Source organism: Monopterus albus, unplaced genomic scaffold (assembly GCF_001952655.1).
Source record: "Monopterus albus unplaced genomic scaffold, M_albus_1.0 scaffold18.1, whole genome shotgun sequence".
Classification (NCBI taxonomy): Eukaryota; Metazoa; Chordata; class Actinopteri; order Synbranchiformes; family Synbranchidae; genus Monopterus; species Monopterus albus.
Genome location: NW_018127898.1, coordinates 6,820,668 through 6,837,469, shown reverse-complemented (window position 1 = coordinate 6,837,469; position 16,802 = coordinate 6,820,668). Strand labels below are relative to the sequence as shown.

At 40.2% G+C, this 16,802-nt stretch overlaps 1 protein-coding gene across 3 annotated transcripts in view; it reads left to right on the top strand.

The window, feature by feature from the left end:
- The window catches only part of LOC109956073 (cadherin-4-like), a 211,079-nt gene that overhangs the window by 125,919 nt on the left and 68,358 nt on the right, over positions 1-16,802 (top strand). For all 3 annotated transcript variants that reach the window (XM_020592916.1, XM_020592914.1, XM_020592917.1), the window contains one exon: positions 7,523-7,705. In XM_020592916.1, the coding sequence (XP_020448572.1) occupies positions 7,523-7,705 (183 nt within the window). The remainder of the gene's footprint in view (positions 1-7,522; positions 7,706-16,802) is intronic.

Genomic DNA, 16,802 nt, shown 5'->3' with positions numbered 1-16,802 from the left:
AGCAAGAAGTTGAAAAGGATAGAAATACACAGGAACTCCTGTTACCTTAGTGAGTCAGACAGAGTTAATCAACATTTGAAACCGTATCTTCTGCCGTTCATCTCATTTTCAGATTGTAGTTTTAAAAATTAACTTGGCTGACAATCAAAATGTTTTCTGTCTAATCAGCAAACAAATAATAATTTTAGTAATTTTCATCTTTAGTTACATGCAAGTGTTGAAAGCTGAACATAATTTAGTTTGATTAAAAAAATGGATGGTGATTTAGGTTATAGGTTTGATCATTTTAAACTTTAGGTTCAATAAAATGGTATTAAAGCCCAATCCTAGGTTGTTTTTTGATTGAATATGCTTCATTATCAATCAATCAATCAGTCAGCCAGTCAATCAATCAATGAATCTTCATTTTGCAGCTAAGTGAATACAGACAACAACAATAAAATAAGTCGCGCAGCATATCAACAAAAAACCCAGACAAATAGCTGAGACATTTACAAAATTCATTTCATGTAGTCAAATCTGTAGCTAGGATTTAGCAGGGCCACTGCCACTGAGACAAAATAGGATTTAATCCTTTACCTCCTTGTGGCAGGAACACTAAAACAGTGATCTGATGGTAAGTAATAAGTAAGTCAAACTCTTTGAACACTGGAAGATCTGGACAAGCCAGATTAGCCTCAGCCTTCCTACATACAGTACATGTGCTTTTTAAAGGTGTCAGAAAGCTGGGCGTGGCTTACCCCAGGAGTTTTGCTTGACATTTTGACAAGAAGAAGTCTACCTTTGCTGGACAAGCTGAGATTTTCATACTGCACCACAATACAATAAGAACAGATTCAGTAAAACTACGATAAAACAGAGTCATCATGGCTCCACAAATATTAAAAATGTATATTTTTTCTTAAAAAGTATAGGCCTATTTTCTTGTGAACCATATAACCCATGTCAAATTTCAGTAGTTTGATGAAGAAACTGTAAAGCATCATCCTGATAAAGGCTCCTATCAATCAACTAAATCACAAAACAAAATATGAAGAGGGTGAAATGCAATGACTTGTTCTTTTAATAACCAGAACCATTAAGGTTATGTATTTTTGGAGTCTGCCTTGCAACATTTACAGTAAGGACACCTTTCCCTCTGTCTCTCTGACCTTGCATACACATGTAGTCTTTGTGTTACCAGTGTTGCTCTGAGCTGAAGTTTTATATGAGTGCATTATTAGCAGTCAAGATGCGGTGCTTCTCTGTATGTGACAACTAGAGACATGGTTCTATTAGCTAACAGAGAACTACACAGGGCCAAATGTATAACTGTTAGTAACTTTCACTACCAGGCTGCACTTTGTTGAGCGGAAAACCCATTATCATTTTTCCTGCACTACTTGTTGAACGCCATTGGGTTTAATGTTCAGTCATGTTTCTAATCATGACAAAAAGCCCAAGACTCATGTAGCTAAAGCAATTGCAGTTTGGGGATTAAAATTCTGCCCACTCCTGGCAGTGCAATAATGGAGACTGGGAAATAATTGACATTGATTGAGCTAATGTTCCACTCTGGTGGAGTCTGCAAGGACCAGGTGATATAGTTTCAGTGCATAATTATGTTCCCCACATAGTGGAGCTAGAGAAAAGTTAAATAATTGAACAAAAAATAAATGTGCTTTCTGTAATCACATGGAAAGTTGAAAACCAGCTTTTGTACATACAGTACAGTATGCATTTTTGCCAGAAAAGTGTTTACTGTACATGTGTTCTTGTCATTTTCTTCCTCAGATGCTATAAACAGGCACTACAGTTCCAGTTTCCTGAGTGGGAAATTGGTGGGACGCCCTGAGGAGAAATTTAAATAAATACTAGTTAAATTAATAGTCATGTCATTATTAAGACGCAGTATGGGCTAGTACAGGATAATATGAGATACATGGATGATGAAATAGTTATTTGAGGAAGAAAAACTCTGTCCCCACTGTCCCTCGTGGAGGTTGATCTGAGTTTTTGTCTGTTACCTGTCTTTAGTAAACAGGGCCTGTAGTCGACACTAAACAGCATTAATATGTTGCTGGACAAAAATGCACAAACACTCACAGGTGGTGATTCTGTGCACTGGAGTGCACGCTGTGTGTGAAGCACACTCCGTATCAGAGAAAAAGAGCTAGAGAAACAGCTTATTTATTCAACCTTTTCACAATACGTGCTTAAGTGTGAGCGCATCTGACATGTTCTATTTTTTAGCTCAAGCTACCTGGTTCAAATACTGGAGGTCATGTTTCAAAAATAGGCTTATTAAGTTTATAAGCTTAAATTATTGATATGATATCAATGACAGAATACCTGGGAGAATGTGACTTCTGAGACCTACAAGGCATTATTATCTAAAAATAAAGCAGCTTGTTAAAAAGCTGTGAAAATATGGTTTAGAGGTAAATTTGACTATTAAGCATATCCTTGTTGCACTGCGTAACGTTTGCACACATTCTGCTTTTTATATTAATAACATTCTACACTCTATTTGTTACATTAATGCAGCAACTCACACCGGAGATAGCTAGTGTAAACAGGCAAAGCTTAAACAAACAAAAAAGCAAACAGTCCATGTCAGTACAGGATTTATTTAGCATTATTGATCCTCTATACAGGATCCTCATCAGAGACTCTGTATGTCTGTTTAGCCATCAGTCTGGGCCTCTATCAGCTGTCACTGATTCCCACGCCAAAACTCCAGACACACTGTTTGTCAGACACAGAGCCTTCGCCTTATTCATTAAACAGCCTAAAGCACAGTAACAGTGTGAGCTGTCTGACCTGAAAACTAGCATTTATTCTTGCAGCTCCAGTGTAAAACCTGCCACAGCCTTCATAGAATCCAGACCTCAGACCACATTACTGGAGCTGACAGTTCTGCTGTAAAAGGCAGGGTTCCTTTTTGATATAATGAACACTAATTACTTTTACATTTGCGCAGTTAGCCATCAGTCATTTTGGGATGTATTTTACCCCATGCATGCACATGCATCTCACTGGTGACGTCGCTAAGAAACCCATCTATTGCACAATTGTAGTTGTTACCAAATTTTAAGACATTGTATTCAACTGTTCACTCAAAACCACAAATGTGAACCTCTTGAAGATAAAGTTGAGATCACCAAAGTCAGTGGACTTTGTCCCCTAGTCTGTCTGTACAGAATGTCTTAGAGCAGCTAGCATGGCTAAAACACAGCACGCCGTCAAGAACGCCATGCATGTTTTGACTATTAGTAGTATATTCAGCTGACACTGAGGAGCGTCCCATTCACTTTGAGATGCTTGTTAAACTTAACAGTAAAATGCAGCTGTTTCATGCTGTAAGCTGCAGAGAGTTACTGTAGAAGCTACACTGTCATCTTTGATTGCTCTCTTCTTGTTTTGTTCTTAAGTTTATAGCATTATAAAGTGGTGAAGTTAGTAAAAACAGTAGGAGTGTTTTGAATGTACTTCGGTTAAATGACTTCACATGATTTCTGGGAAATGAAGTCCAAAATTGTGTTGTGCAGCATTTTGAACTCTGTGGCTCATTTTCTTTTTCTAGTTCAGTATAAATATCTCAGGATATCCTCTTCATCCTCATGGTGATTAAGACAAACTGCTCAGATCATTTGGTTAATTCAATCTGTGTGGAGACAGATGATGTATGCAGATGTACTATAACAAACTGTATATGGCTGCTTCATCTCCACTCAAATGATCTGTTCTCAAACTACTGTGTTTTTCTTTTTTTTTTTTTTTTTTTTGCTATGCTTGCTTTTTTGTATAGCATAAATGGGAGTGCATTGGTTTTCTTTTAGTAACTGGCTTACTTTCTCCTTGTTGTGTTTTAGTAGCAGAAATTGGCATACTTGGAATGTGCTCCATGGTGGACCAGCTCAATTTACTATTTAATTTTCAAGCGAACAATACCACAGCAATTGAAGTGTGGAGCATCTTTGGCCTGAAAGCCCTTCCTGCTTTGTTTATGTACTCAGGCTATCGCACCTCGCACAGGTAGGGCCTCTCGTTGAGTGCTCTCCAACTCATACTGATTTCATGGCACACTGGTTTGCCTTCTCCACCAGCTTAGAGCCCATCAGTTATGCACCAATGGATTTGGAGTTGACTGGTTGCTGGATTGGGTTTTAGTGCTTATTTGCTTTGCATATGCTTTGCTCCCCCCAGACAGCCTCACCTTTTCAAGGTAGATTACATTGCAACGAAGGCCGGCAGCAGGGTGGAACGTAGGACCCTGGGGCCTACTGGTTGTTAAAAAGCACCTTGGGCAGGGTTGGATGATTGTGCTTTTGCTATGCGCTTTAGCTTTGTGATTATAGTCTGATTATGTTGACAATCCACACTGAAATGCTGCAAATCTCAACAACAAATAGCAACAACAAGAATTTGAATGTCTGTTTTTTTTTACACTAAGTTAGATTTAAAAGTTACTTTTCTTCACTTTAAAGAAAATATGCATCATACAGATGGTAAAGGGTACCTCTGAAGGTACCTATGAGGGTTTTCAGTATAAGAAGAAGGGTGCACAACTGATGAATTAATTATAACAATGTTAGTGTGCATCGTGTTAAACACTGAATTGCAGTTGCATATGAAAATGTGTTATTTAAATAAACTTGCCTTACCTTGCCTAGTATTATCATATTTATAATATTATACACCTCTAGAACTGAAGAAAAATAGATCACCAATTATTTCACACAAACATGTCAGCACTTAAATGTGCATAAGTGTATGTGCTCCGGAGTGTGCGTAGATTCTGTTCTTACCTAAGAACAAATCCCAGATAAGGTGAAGAATCTTTGTGAAAACTGTGTAAGTGGGTTTAAAAAGAAATTTGTTCTTAAAAGCGGTGAATGAGGCCCAGTGCTCGTACTGAAGACAAGCACTCTGATCTCCTGTTTTATCACAGTGAACTAGCAAAAGGAACTGGGGCTCTAATGACATAGAAATTAACATCAGAAGATCTGAAATGAAATGTTTTCAGTGCCACACTGAACAAAGAATGGGCAATGAGCACACACTCCTATTGTTCCGCCTGTTTGTCAGACTGATAAACTCCAGATGTCAGCTCCAGGGCTTGGGGGCTGCAAGAATGCCCCAGTAATGCTCAGTCTGCCTTAGAGCAGAGATGCCAGCTGGCTCTGACTGCCTTTGGGTTTCAGAAGCCCTGGGTGCATCAGGGGCACACTAGTGGCGTCCCTTTCATGTGTTCATGCGCATATGCACAGTGGGACAAGCAGACACACACAAATACACCCTCACATGCTCTCATGTTTACATGTACACATATGATTTCCTGTAGGAGCATTCAGGCATGACTGAAGATACTATACATGCACATAATGTCTTCATACACACAGTCAAAAAGAAAAGATGTCTCTGAACCCTAATAAGTATCTACAGTATGTTCCTGGCAGCTCACGGAGAGCATTTTCAGCTTTCTTTCTTTCCTTTGTAATTCTGGTATTGTCAGAGTGCCAACAACCTGTCATCCACCATGCTGTTTGAAAGTGACAGTCCAATGCAGTCACTACACCGATATCATCCACAAGCAGACTTAGAATAAAAGATGTTTCCCTTTCATTGTCTCTTTCTATGTCTGTCTCCCTTCTTCATTTCTGTTTGGCCAATATTTTTAAAGGAATGTTGGTATCTGACCAGTCACATGCTCCAACCTGGTTATCTTCAGGCTTGATGGGCTGCTTTCATCAACAGGCCTGATTGGTGCTTAGAGCACCTATTTAGTCACTGTATTTCTCTACCATTAGCCAGGAAGGCAGATAAGGGCCTTATGCTGGTAACAGTACCGAGTGCGGATGAGGAAGCGCATGATCTATGTTTTCTGTCCATATGCACTGACATGCAGATATGTCACATAGGGTGCTGTTTATCATCTATTTCATATTTGTTTTTGTACACACTTGTTTGTTTTCTCTTGTTTTGGTTTGCTTTAAATGAGCATCAACACACACACAACCACAGAAACACACAAACATCCACAGACAAACTAAATCCACCTGCCGCCTGTGGAAGAGGCTGGCATGCTCCCTGCCTGCCTCTTGCCAGTCAGTACCTGTGTGTGTTTTGGATGAGTGGTGCTGGAACATGTGTTATCTTATCTGGGAAACACATCTGGTCCCCTCGTTCCTCTTTTTGGTCCTCTAACCATCTACCCCGGTCACCCCGCTCCGTCCCCTGTTGTGTTCCTGCCCGGCTAAAACCCACAGCATGCAGTGTCCAGAGCGCCGCACTGAGCTTGCAGTCCAATCGTATGAGCTGTGAATTTGTGAAGAGTTAAAAGATGAAAAATATACAGAACATTTGCTCAGGTGTAGCTTACAGTCTGTCTCTCTAACAGGCAAAGCAGTTCTGTATTGATAAGATGAACTACTGGCCTGTGTTTGGCATGGCAGTGTGTTCATGCTTGCTGATGTGCAGACATGTGTGTCTTTGCGTGGATGTTCCAGGTGGGATGAGCAGGAGGATTTTCAGTGCGCTTCAGGTGACAGTGTCAGACTGCCAGTGAATGTGTATGGGTACGAGGCACACAGAGGCAACAATAGGATTAGGTGGATTACAGCAATACAACCATCTTACACAGGAGGACACCATAGAGGATAGGAGAAAAAACACTCAGTCTTTTATACACCCTTCTAACCCTTATTTTGCCAGGCAAGATGAGTAAGAATGTAATCTCCTTTCTGCAGCTGTAGCCGGGAGGAGTCAGCGCAGGGGGCACAGGGGTTGTATATACACCCATACATTTCCCATAATACCATGGTCCTGTATGATGTTCAAAGGTACCTCAACATCAACAGTAGGAAATAGTACACACATGCAAACAAATCCAGGGCAGATTCTGGATTGAGGAACGGCCCACATGCTATTTGTGCTTTCTGCAATTCTTTCAACAAAAGCATGTTAGCAGGATTGTGTGACATTTTCAGCTGCTCTTCATCTAAGTGCTTGCTGTGTAGACAAAACTGCAAGGCTTTCCCCCTTCTTATTGCACTGCTTTTTCATCAAAATCTGTTTTATATGATGACAGGCTTTATTAAGGCAAAGTGTCACACATCTTCAGCGGGGACAGAGAGGACAGGGGTGAGCACACCTTAAAAAAAAAAAAAAAAAAAAAATTGGTGCTGGGATGCAGACAAAGCATTGCACCTCTGTAGCCTGGGGGTGGTGTCTCTTGAGCAGGCACAGGTGTCTTGCCAAGGGCCTCATGAAATGCAATTCAGCAGCATTCAGGGAAAATGTTTATTTACATTTATTTTGCCTCTGTCAGTCTCACAAAATGGGTTTCCTGTTAGTGTGGCACCCAGTATTTTAGTTTCAATTGTAGCAGAGGGGGAAACTTGCCATTTTATAGCACTTTATAGTTCCATCTTCCAACCTGTCACCCGGCAAAAAAAAAAGCATTTTTTCAAATGGTATCATGCAAGTTATTCACAGGGAGATGTGGCATGATATGATATTTTTGGCTTTTTCTTTTCAGGTTGGCATTGAAGAAATGCTGTCAAGAGTCTGGTACTCCCAACCCAGAGTTATCAAGTTCCCTCGAAGGCATCAAAGAGGCTCCTCTGCCAATGGGCTGAGGCGACAGAAGAGAGACTGGGTCATCCCGCCTATCAATGTGCCTGAAAACTCTCGAGGACCCTTCCCTCATATGCTTGTCAGAGTGAGTGATAGTTTTTATAATTTCAGCAAGTACCACAGATCTTTTCCTGATGTGGGATGGCTTTGGTGCACCACAAAACTTTTTTATAACTTGTTTTTGTAGACAACCTATAAAAAGTACTTAGAAGAGAGGAGAGTACACTGTAATATCTTTTACAATTACCAACAGGAGCAAAACTATACTCAACATTCTCAAATCTTCTATCAATCAGCTATCTATCAAAATCTTCTATCTTCTATCAAAAATGCAGCTCTTGTCTTCTATTTAAGTCATGATGCCAGGTGGGTTGTCCGCTGTGCCTCTGGGCACCACAGATAGACACCAAATAACCTTTGCTTGGAAAGCACACAAATACACACTTCATGCTTAGAAGAACCTAAGAAGAATCCAAGGATTACTCAGGATTGTTTTCTCTCAGTTGTGTTTCTTCACCTGTTAAATATTTTATCACAGTACGTCTCTGTAGATTACAGCCTCCAGAACTGTTGAGTTTGAATTTGCTAGAGCAGCTTTAAGTGAACATGTATGTAACCATGTCCTACTTACTAGCAGTTGATAACAGTGAATATCAAAAATTAGGAAAACCACAAGCATGTTTCTCATGGTGGCACTGTACTCCCTTCACTTGTTGCCTCTTATCAGTCTCCCAGACAGATGTGCAGTTTTCTGCTGGCATTTCTGATACACAGACTCACACACATATACACACACAAAGTCTTTTACACCCATTTGTACAGTGGGGCTTACATTCCCGGATTACGGAAATCGCCTTTCAGCAAGCAAGAGGGCATATTTTCCACCAATGCATGGAAGCACTCACGCTCACAAACACACACCCAGCAGGGCCGCGGAGTGTCAGGGGAGACACCAAGTTGTGTTGCTCTGCTGCAGAAATTGACCCTCTTTTATCCCCTTTTCACATGTTGGAAGTTAAATGGTTGGACTAAACTTCAAGGGCTTCTTTTGTGTATGTGAGTGTTAAGGTTTGTTTGAGTGTGTTTGTCTGAATGGACAGTGTGTGTGTGTGTGTGTGTGTGGTAATATCTTTCAGTATGCACATGATGCATGTGAGCACAGTATAGGTGTGTCTCAGCCATATCTGAATGCAATGCGCCATGTGACTCTATTGCTCTGTGAGTCCGTCCCCATTCTCCATTCTCCAAAGAGGAGAAGTGGGGACTCTGTGCTTTATCTTGCCAGTTTCATAAGTGGCCAAGAACAGTCTTTAAAGCTTATACCCTTTTAGGATATACCAACTCTTCTGTGCTGTGAAAACTCTTTTGCTTGTGTTTCTGCATTAAAGTCTTCATATGCAGGCTCACTAGAGCTGTTTTCTCATATGGCCTTCACAGTGTCTGGAGAATCAGGTACAGACATTGTCCTGGGTTGCCCTTTCACATGTATAGTAGCACACAGCTGGAGATTGTCTGTGTCAGACGTGTTCTCACCTAGTGGAAACACTCTGTTTGATTTATGCGAGGGGTGGCGCCTGGGTAGAGTGTGCAGGAGGCATGACATGATGCAAGAAGTATACTGTCACATAGCTGGTTCAAAATTTGGTCATAAATAGTCAAGTCTCTTGCCATTCCTTGATATGTATGACAATTTTGGCATCATCACTTAATGACAGAAATTCAGGAGTCTTCTTGTCTCTCCAGATATTTTCATAGGCATCTTTGTGTAAAACAAGGGACAGCGCTAGGCTGTGAAGCAGTTTTGGCATAGTGGTCAAACTACTTCACTACAACTTTTGCATTCATCACATGATGCATGCTGGCCTAAAAAGCATTTTTCCCATAGAGGATCAATGGAAAAGAAGTGCCTATAAAAAGGTGAACACATTTTTCTGACCATCATAAACACTAAACCCCATTTTGTTATATCAGAATTTGATCAATTAGGGAAATCTAAGTGAGCCCTAGGATATACATACATACATGTGTGTGTGTGTATATATGTGTGTATATATGTGTGTGTGTGTATATATATATATATATATATATACAGTCATGTGAAAAAATTAGGACACATTTTGAAAGCATGTGTATTTTGTAACATTTTTTAATATATGGTTATTTAATCTCAATTTTAACAATACAGAGAGATTAAAGTAATACAACTAAACAAGTAAAACTGAAGAAAAGTCTTTTCAAGATCTTCTGTAAATGTAATTCTACAAAAATGCCTATTCTAACTGAGGAAAAAGTTAGCACACCCTCACATGTATGCCCTCTTAAAATGGCTCAAATCACACACAGGTATATCACACCAGGTGCACATAATTAGTAGATCGTTACTCAGCATTTTGAATGAGGCTTGCCCCATCTAAACCTCAAACATTTAGTTTGGTGTGCTCCTGACTGTTGAAGTGAGAGTGAGCACCATGGTGAGAGCAAAAGAGCTGTCAGAGGCCTTCAGAAAAAACATTGTAGCAGCCTATGAGTCTGGTAAAGGATTTAAAAAGATCTCAAAAGATTTTGAAATCAGCCATTCCACTGTCCGGAAGATAGTCTACAAGTGGAGGGCTTTCAAAACAACTGCCAACATGCCCAGGTCTGGAAGGGAAGGAAGAGCAGGAACCCTCATGGAAGGACAAGCCTCTGTACGGTATGTACCACCATCAAATAGTTGAAGTGGCGCATACTGAAAAATCCTACCAGTGGCTGGACAAAGCTGGACTGAAAGACAGCACAGAGGCACTAATCATGGCAGCACAAGAACAAGCTCTAAGTACAAGATCAATAGAGGCCGGGGTCTACCATACCAGACAGGACCCCAGGTGTAGGCTGTGCAAAGATGCCCCTGAGACAATCCAGCACATAACAGCGAGGTGCAAGATGCTAGCAGGCAGGGCATACATGGAACGCCATAACCAAGTGGCTGGCATAGTGGACAGAAACATCTGTGCTGAGTACAGGCTGGAAGTCCCAAAGTCAAAATGGGATACACCTCCAAAGGTGGTTGAGAATGACCAAGCTAAGACCCTTTGGCACTTCCAAATACAAACTGACAAAATGGTAATGGCCAACCAACCAGACATAGTAGTGGTGGACAAACAGAAGAAGAAGGCCGTCGTGATAGATGTAGCAATCCCATGCGATAGCAATATCAGGAAGAAGGAACACGAGAAGCTTGAGAAATACCAAGGGCTGAAAGAAGAGCTAGAAAAGATGTGGAAGGTGAAGTCACAAGTGGTCCCCGTGATAATAGGAACATTGGGGGTGTGACCCCCAAACTGGAAGAGTGGCTCCAACAGATCCCAGGAACAACATCTGAGATCTCTGTCCAGAAGAGTGCAGTCCTAGGAACAGCTAAGATACTGCGCAGGACCCCATTAATGTGTGTGGGGAGCCAGCTCAAATCTGTTAGGTCAATCGAAGTTCGATGCAAGTGCACATGGTCTATGGACCCAGAAATGTGGAAACTTGCTGGACATCTGGGTAACTTTTATGAATGGACTCTGGAAGTATGATTTATTCAGAGTATGCAGCACTGAGAAGCTTTCAAAACAATGAATTGGGTGTCATCTTGTAATCCGGTGTCCTTTATACAGTCATGCTTGACCCTTGGATGTTTGTATTTTTCCAATTTCAGGTAAGTGGCATGAAGAAACATCATCAATGCTGCATGGACTTTGTACTAGAGAGCTGCCAGGATAAAATTTATTTAATGTCCAGGCCAACTAATTTGGACATTTGAGTTCTCACATAACGATGGGGAATGTCTTGATAAGTTTGTGCTTACAGCTCACGTCTGAAAAGGGCTTCGTTTTAAAAAGGCCAATTAACCCACGGAGTGTAATTACCACTTTTCAAATTATGCAAATAACATATCCAGAGAGGTGTGTGGTGGGCCAGTGGTGCTTTCCTCCTTGATTCAGTGAATCAAAAAGGAACTGGCAGCATGACTCAATACAGTCAGAGGCTAATGTACAGTACAATGGCTCTTCTGCAGGAATATATTTGATTAATACTAGCTAGACTGACAGATTATTGTGCAAATATAAAACAAACTCCTTGCTGAATCAACTGAAAATGATAACTGATATGATTATAACAACTTGAGTAATTGTCATTAAATAACTCATATTTATGCTGCTATTTAGTTTATGTTGTGGTTCATTCTGACCTTACCACCATCACACACCTCTGGCTCAGACGGCAGCATTCAGGTTCACCTTCTGAAAGGTACTTTCACTTTAACACAAAGATAAAATGCTCTCTTTCTCTCAATCTCTCATACAAACACACATATGCATTGGTCTTAATGTAGTTGTGAGATCACCCTTTGACATGATACATTCCCAAGTATAAGGTTAACCACCAAAGCCTGTTGCCTAACACCCAACCCTAACTGTAACCCTCAAACAACGCTTTGTGACGGGTCTTTACAACTTCAATGTTCTTACAACGATGGCACTAAACAATTTTTCCCACACAATGACGGAAACACACACACACACACACACACACTGCAGTGCTGGCCTTTTTTACCTTAACATGTGCAATGTATAAATGGCATAAGTAGAGCAGCTTTGATGGTGTTTATTTACTATTGTGCTCAAATGAAATATGCCTTCGAGCTTTCAAATTCTTTGACATGGCAGACAGAAGTGCAGTGGAAATGGAGAAGTTGAAAAACAGCTTGAGTTAAATGGATACTGAAGTAGATGGTGAGAGCTACTCCTTTTGAGAAACTGAAAAGCAGAGAGGGTGGGAAATAGAAACGGGAGAAAGAGGGACAGGCTGAGATTGGAAAAAAAAATAGAAAGGCCTTGTAGAGTGTTGTAAATCTGTGTGGTGAGGGAGGTCAACATTAGTTTCAGGCCATTTGTGGCATTCTCATCTCAACCGTCTCCTACAGCACCTACATTGGGGCCAATGAGGCAAAACTGATTGAAAGCAGTCTGAATATGGGAGAGAATAGATCCCCCTTTCATTTAACAGGGCCTCAAACACTGGCTCCTCTCTGACCTGCAGTTAGGACAAGGAAACGAATAATATGAGCTGGAAATAATTGAGCACATTGTGGATAGTTATTTTAATACTGTGCGATTCCTCAGCTAAAGGGAAGACTAAATAGACATGTCTGGGTTTGCAGTTTCCTTTACACTCTGTGCCCTTTCCATGGAGCTAAATGAAGCTGTTATGTCTTTATCTATAATGATATGTTTATCATACATTCACATTCTTGTATAAAAATGAAGGTCTTAAGGTGAATAGGTGAACTGGCATATTAGAGTGCATCTCAGTATGATTTGGTTTACCTCATTATTTTGAATAGCCCATTATGCCAGTGCTCGTGGCCATTATAATACGGTATACTGCAATGTCGAATGTGTCACAGTTGGAATAACTGCAGGCTCCTCATTTAGATGGATTTTATCAAAAGCAAGCAAGCTCACAAATAAAAACAAATAGTTAGTTCGCCCACCACTCAAGTTAACTTTTGCAAAATAAAACTTGACTCTTTGGAAACAGAAGGAATATGTGGCTCTTTGTTGGTTTACTAATTTGGCTTACTGTGCCGAGCAGCTAAAATATATGTGACACGTACTCTTGTGTGGGAGCAAGTTAGCCCAGTGATATTGTAATGTCTGTACTGCTGTTTGCTCAGTACACTAAATGATAACAGTGGTTTAATTCCAACCTCATATTGCAGAGTATTTCATTACAGATCATAATGAGCTAGTGATATTCTTTTTGGATCTGCTTGCTTTGGCTGCACTTTTATTGCATCCCTTGGGCATTGGAATACAGTGTGTTCATTGTGTCTAGTTTGTGTGTACTATATGGGTGTACACGTGGATTGCCCAATCCCAGTTCATCTCCTTGCTCCTACCACTAGCACTGCCCCTCCATTTTGCATGTTCATGTGTAGTGGTAGGGGTGTACAGATCCTCTTTAGGATGGAGGGGTAGGGCTAGTGGTAGGGCTACATAGCCCTTCAAATAGAGGGTTTTCAGACGCAGACTCAAAACAGAGTGGTATGAGGCTAACTACAGTAAAGGTTACCTGCAGTTGGTGTCAAAAGTATATTCCTATCCATCCATTTTTGTTATTTGCTGTTGAAAATTGCATCGCGACGCTGAAAGACCATGCAAGCAAAGCCACCACCGCTGAAGACGCCATTGTGTGATAAAAAATGTACAACAAGTCATCATGTCTGTGTACGTAACCGTTTTTATTGTTTACCAATGACGCATAGAGGTCTTGAAGGGTTGTCCCATTTCATAGGGGAAGATTTAACCACTACTCCTTGTAACGCTTAAAAATGAGGGGTAAGGGTAAAAAATAAGAAATGGAATTGAGCCTCAATGTAGGTGAGTATGGGTGTGTTACCACCAGTAAACGAGTGGTGTGTTCAGTGACTTTGATGCCGTTCAAAGGAATTGCATAGCCTCTGCAAAATTGGTTGGTAACAACTGATAAGCCATTCGTCACTATCTTCACTTCAACTCAACTCAGCTTTATTTGTATAGCACACATATGCAAACAGCAGTTTTCAGTTTAGATCTTAAAATAGTTAGTGTCTGCAGATTTTATTTCCTCTGGAAGCTGGTTCCATCTTTGTACTGCATAATGTCTGAAGGCAGCTTTGCCCTGTTTAGTTCTGACCCAGAGAACTACTGCTGTTTAGAGACCTTAGAATCCTTTTAGGGTTTTATTCTTTAAGGAGATCTGAGATGTACTGCGGTCTCAGAACACTGAGTGACTTGTGGACTGATAGCAACACTTTAAAATCAATTCTAAAAGAAACTGGCAGCCAGTGTAAAGATTTAAGGACCAGAGTGATGTGCTCAGTGCTCTTAGTTAAAACCCTGGCTGCAGTGTTCTGAACCAGCTAAAGTTGTTTAACAGTCTTTTGATGAAGACCTGTCAGGAGACCATTACAAGAGTCTACTAGCAATGAAAGGCAGGAGACAGTTTTTCATTCCTCTCTGGACATGAAGCACCTGAGCCTGGATATTTGCTTTAAATCAACATAGACTGTTTCAATTATGTCTTTAAAGGGCTCCAGACTAACATTTCATACTGGTGGCACTGGTCCCACCACGTATCTCAGATGGTGGCACCAGTGTTTTACAGCATAATGCAAAAAAACAGTATTTTTCACATTATTTTAAATAACCTTACCCTCCAATGTGCATAGCCAGGATTTATAATACAATTCTGAGAGAGGGAGACTTATGAAACACAATAAATGGAAAAAATCACTTCCAGGTTTTCAGCTCTACAGCCTAGCCATCAACACGATGGTAATGATGACACTGATGACAATGGTGATGATAATTAGCCTATCATATTTAAACTGAAATTTAAGCCGCTGAATGGCGTGCATGCTTTGCAGTTTGTATATGTGACTTATTTGTAGCCTGTTTTTCTTCTGAAGAAGAAAAACAGACCTGTAGATGAATGCTGCGATGACATGATTGTGGAGACTATTACATCGGTACACCATTTCTACAGTGAGAACAGTTATTTGTGCATAAGCTGTTTATTTTGCAATCATACACAGGCTCTTGCTAACACAGAGGGGGGCGGGATTTTTGACCTATGATGCAACCAGCCACCAGGGGGCCACCACCTAGGAGATGTCCAATATCAATTTGCTTATACCTAGTACTTAAAAGATGCCTTTGTCATTTGTTTGTACACATGGTCTCAGGCAGTTCTAAATTTGTTCATCGAGTGTGAACAAATTTATGTAAGATAATCCTGATAAATCCCAGTCTTGTGCTTAAATTGTTTGTACACATGATTTAAGCGTGCACACTGTTTGTGAATGAGGTGCCCTGATACCAAGTCAGACTAAATTAACTAAACTAAAACCAGTAGCAGACTAGCGGCATCATAAACCACTGTTCTCCTCCTTGTTAGTAGGTTCGTGGCCTTGGGTGCATCCTGACCCTTAGGGCCCCTCCTAAAACAGCCACACCCGTCCTTTTTCTGTGTGTACTGCTTCAGACAATCATGAGTAATAGATTGGATTACTATCACCAACACTGCATTTACTTTTTTCTTCTTCTTTCCTTCCTTCCTCTTTTCTTCTTCCTTCCTCCTCCTTCCTCCCTCCTGCCCTTTGCAGTCCTCTTTTTTGTTTTTCCATCTCCTGTTTTCCTTCACCTACTCTGCATCTTTTTCTCCTCCACCATCCTTTCCCTCCTTTTTCCAAGATAATAGGTAAACAGCACAAAGTCACAGGGCATGTCTGCATTTGTTATGATTGTCTGGCAGTAGAGAAACTGAACTAAACAAACAAAATAAATCAGAGCAAAATAATAAGAAATAATAATAATGATAATAATAATGGTGATGATTGCAGTGACAATAAAAGTGAATGCTTGTTCATGGTGTGCATGCAGAGAGTTCACTTTCTCCACACTGAGGGTAAAGTCTGGATATGGGACATTTTTATGTCAGTATCAGCACTTTCAGAATGTTTTTTAATGTCTCAAAAGATAAGGAGTTTTACTCTAAAATACAATTATCACAACTTAAAACCCATCTGTTTAAATTAGCATAGCACAGATCATGTCATTCTAGTCATACGGTTCCTTTCCAGTTTAACTTTGACCTTTGTTTTGCTGTGTTTTAATTGCTGTTGTTCTGTAAGTTGCCCTGGGTGTTTGAATGGTGCCAATAAATGTAATGTATTTATTATTATTAAAACTACAGAATTGTGAAGCTTAAATTGCTTCAAGCTCTTTCAGAGCTGCAGCGATTGGGTGACTCCACAGCAGTCAGCTGGGTTGCTTTTTGTAAAACATTTTTATAGCTGGTTCAAACAACAAACACTATATCATTATACTGTGGTCTAACTTTTGATTTGATTTGATTTGATTTGATTTTGATTTGATTTATTCTTTCAAGCATGTAAAGACAATTGATATGTCAACACACATAATTTTACACATATCCAACAAATGCTAATCCAATATCAATTTGCTTATACCTAGTACATGCTTGAATGGAGTAGGAAGAAGTCAGACTTATCCAGTCCTACCCCATGACATCATCTTACCATCATTGGTTTGCAAGCAATAAATGATTCACTTCTATTCTCTTCTACACCACACAAGTAATATACTAAAAAA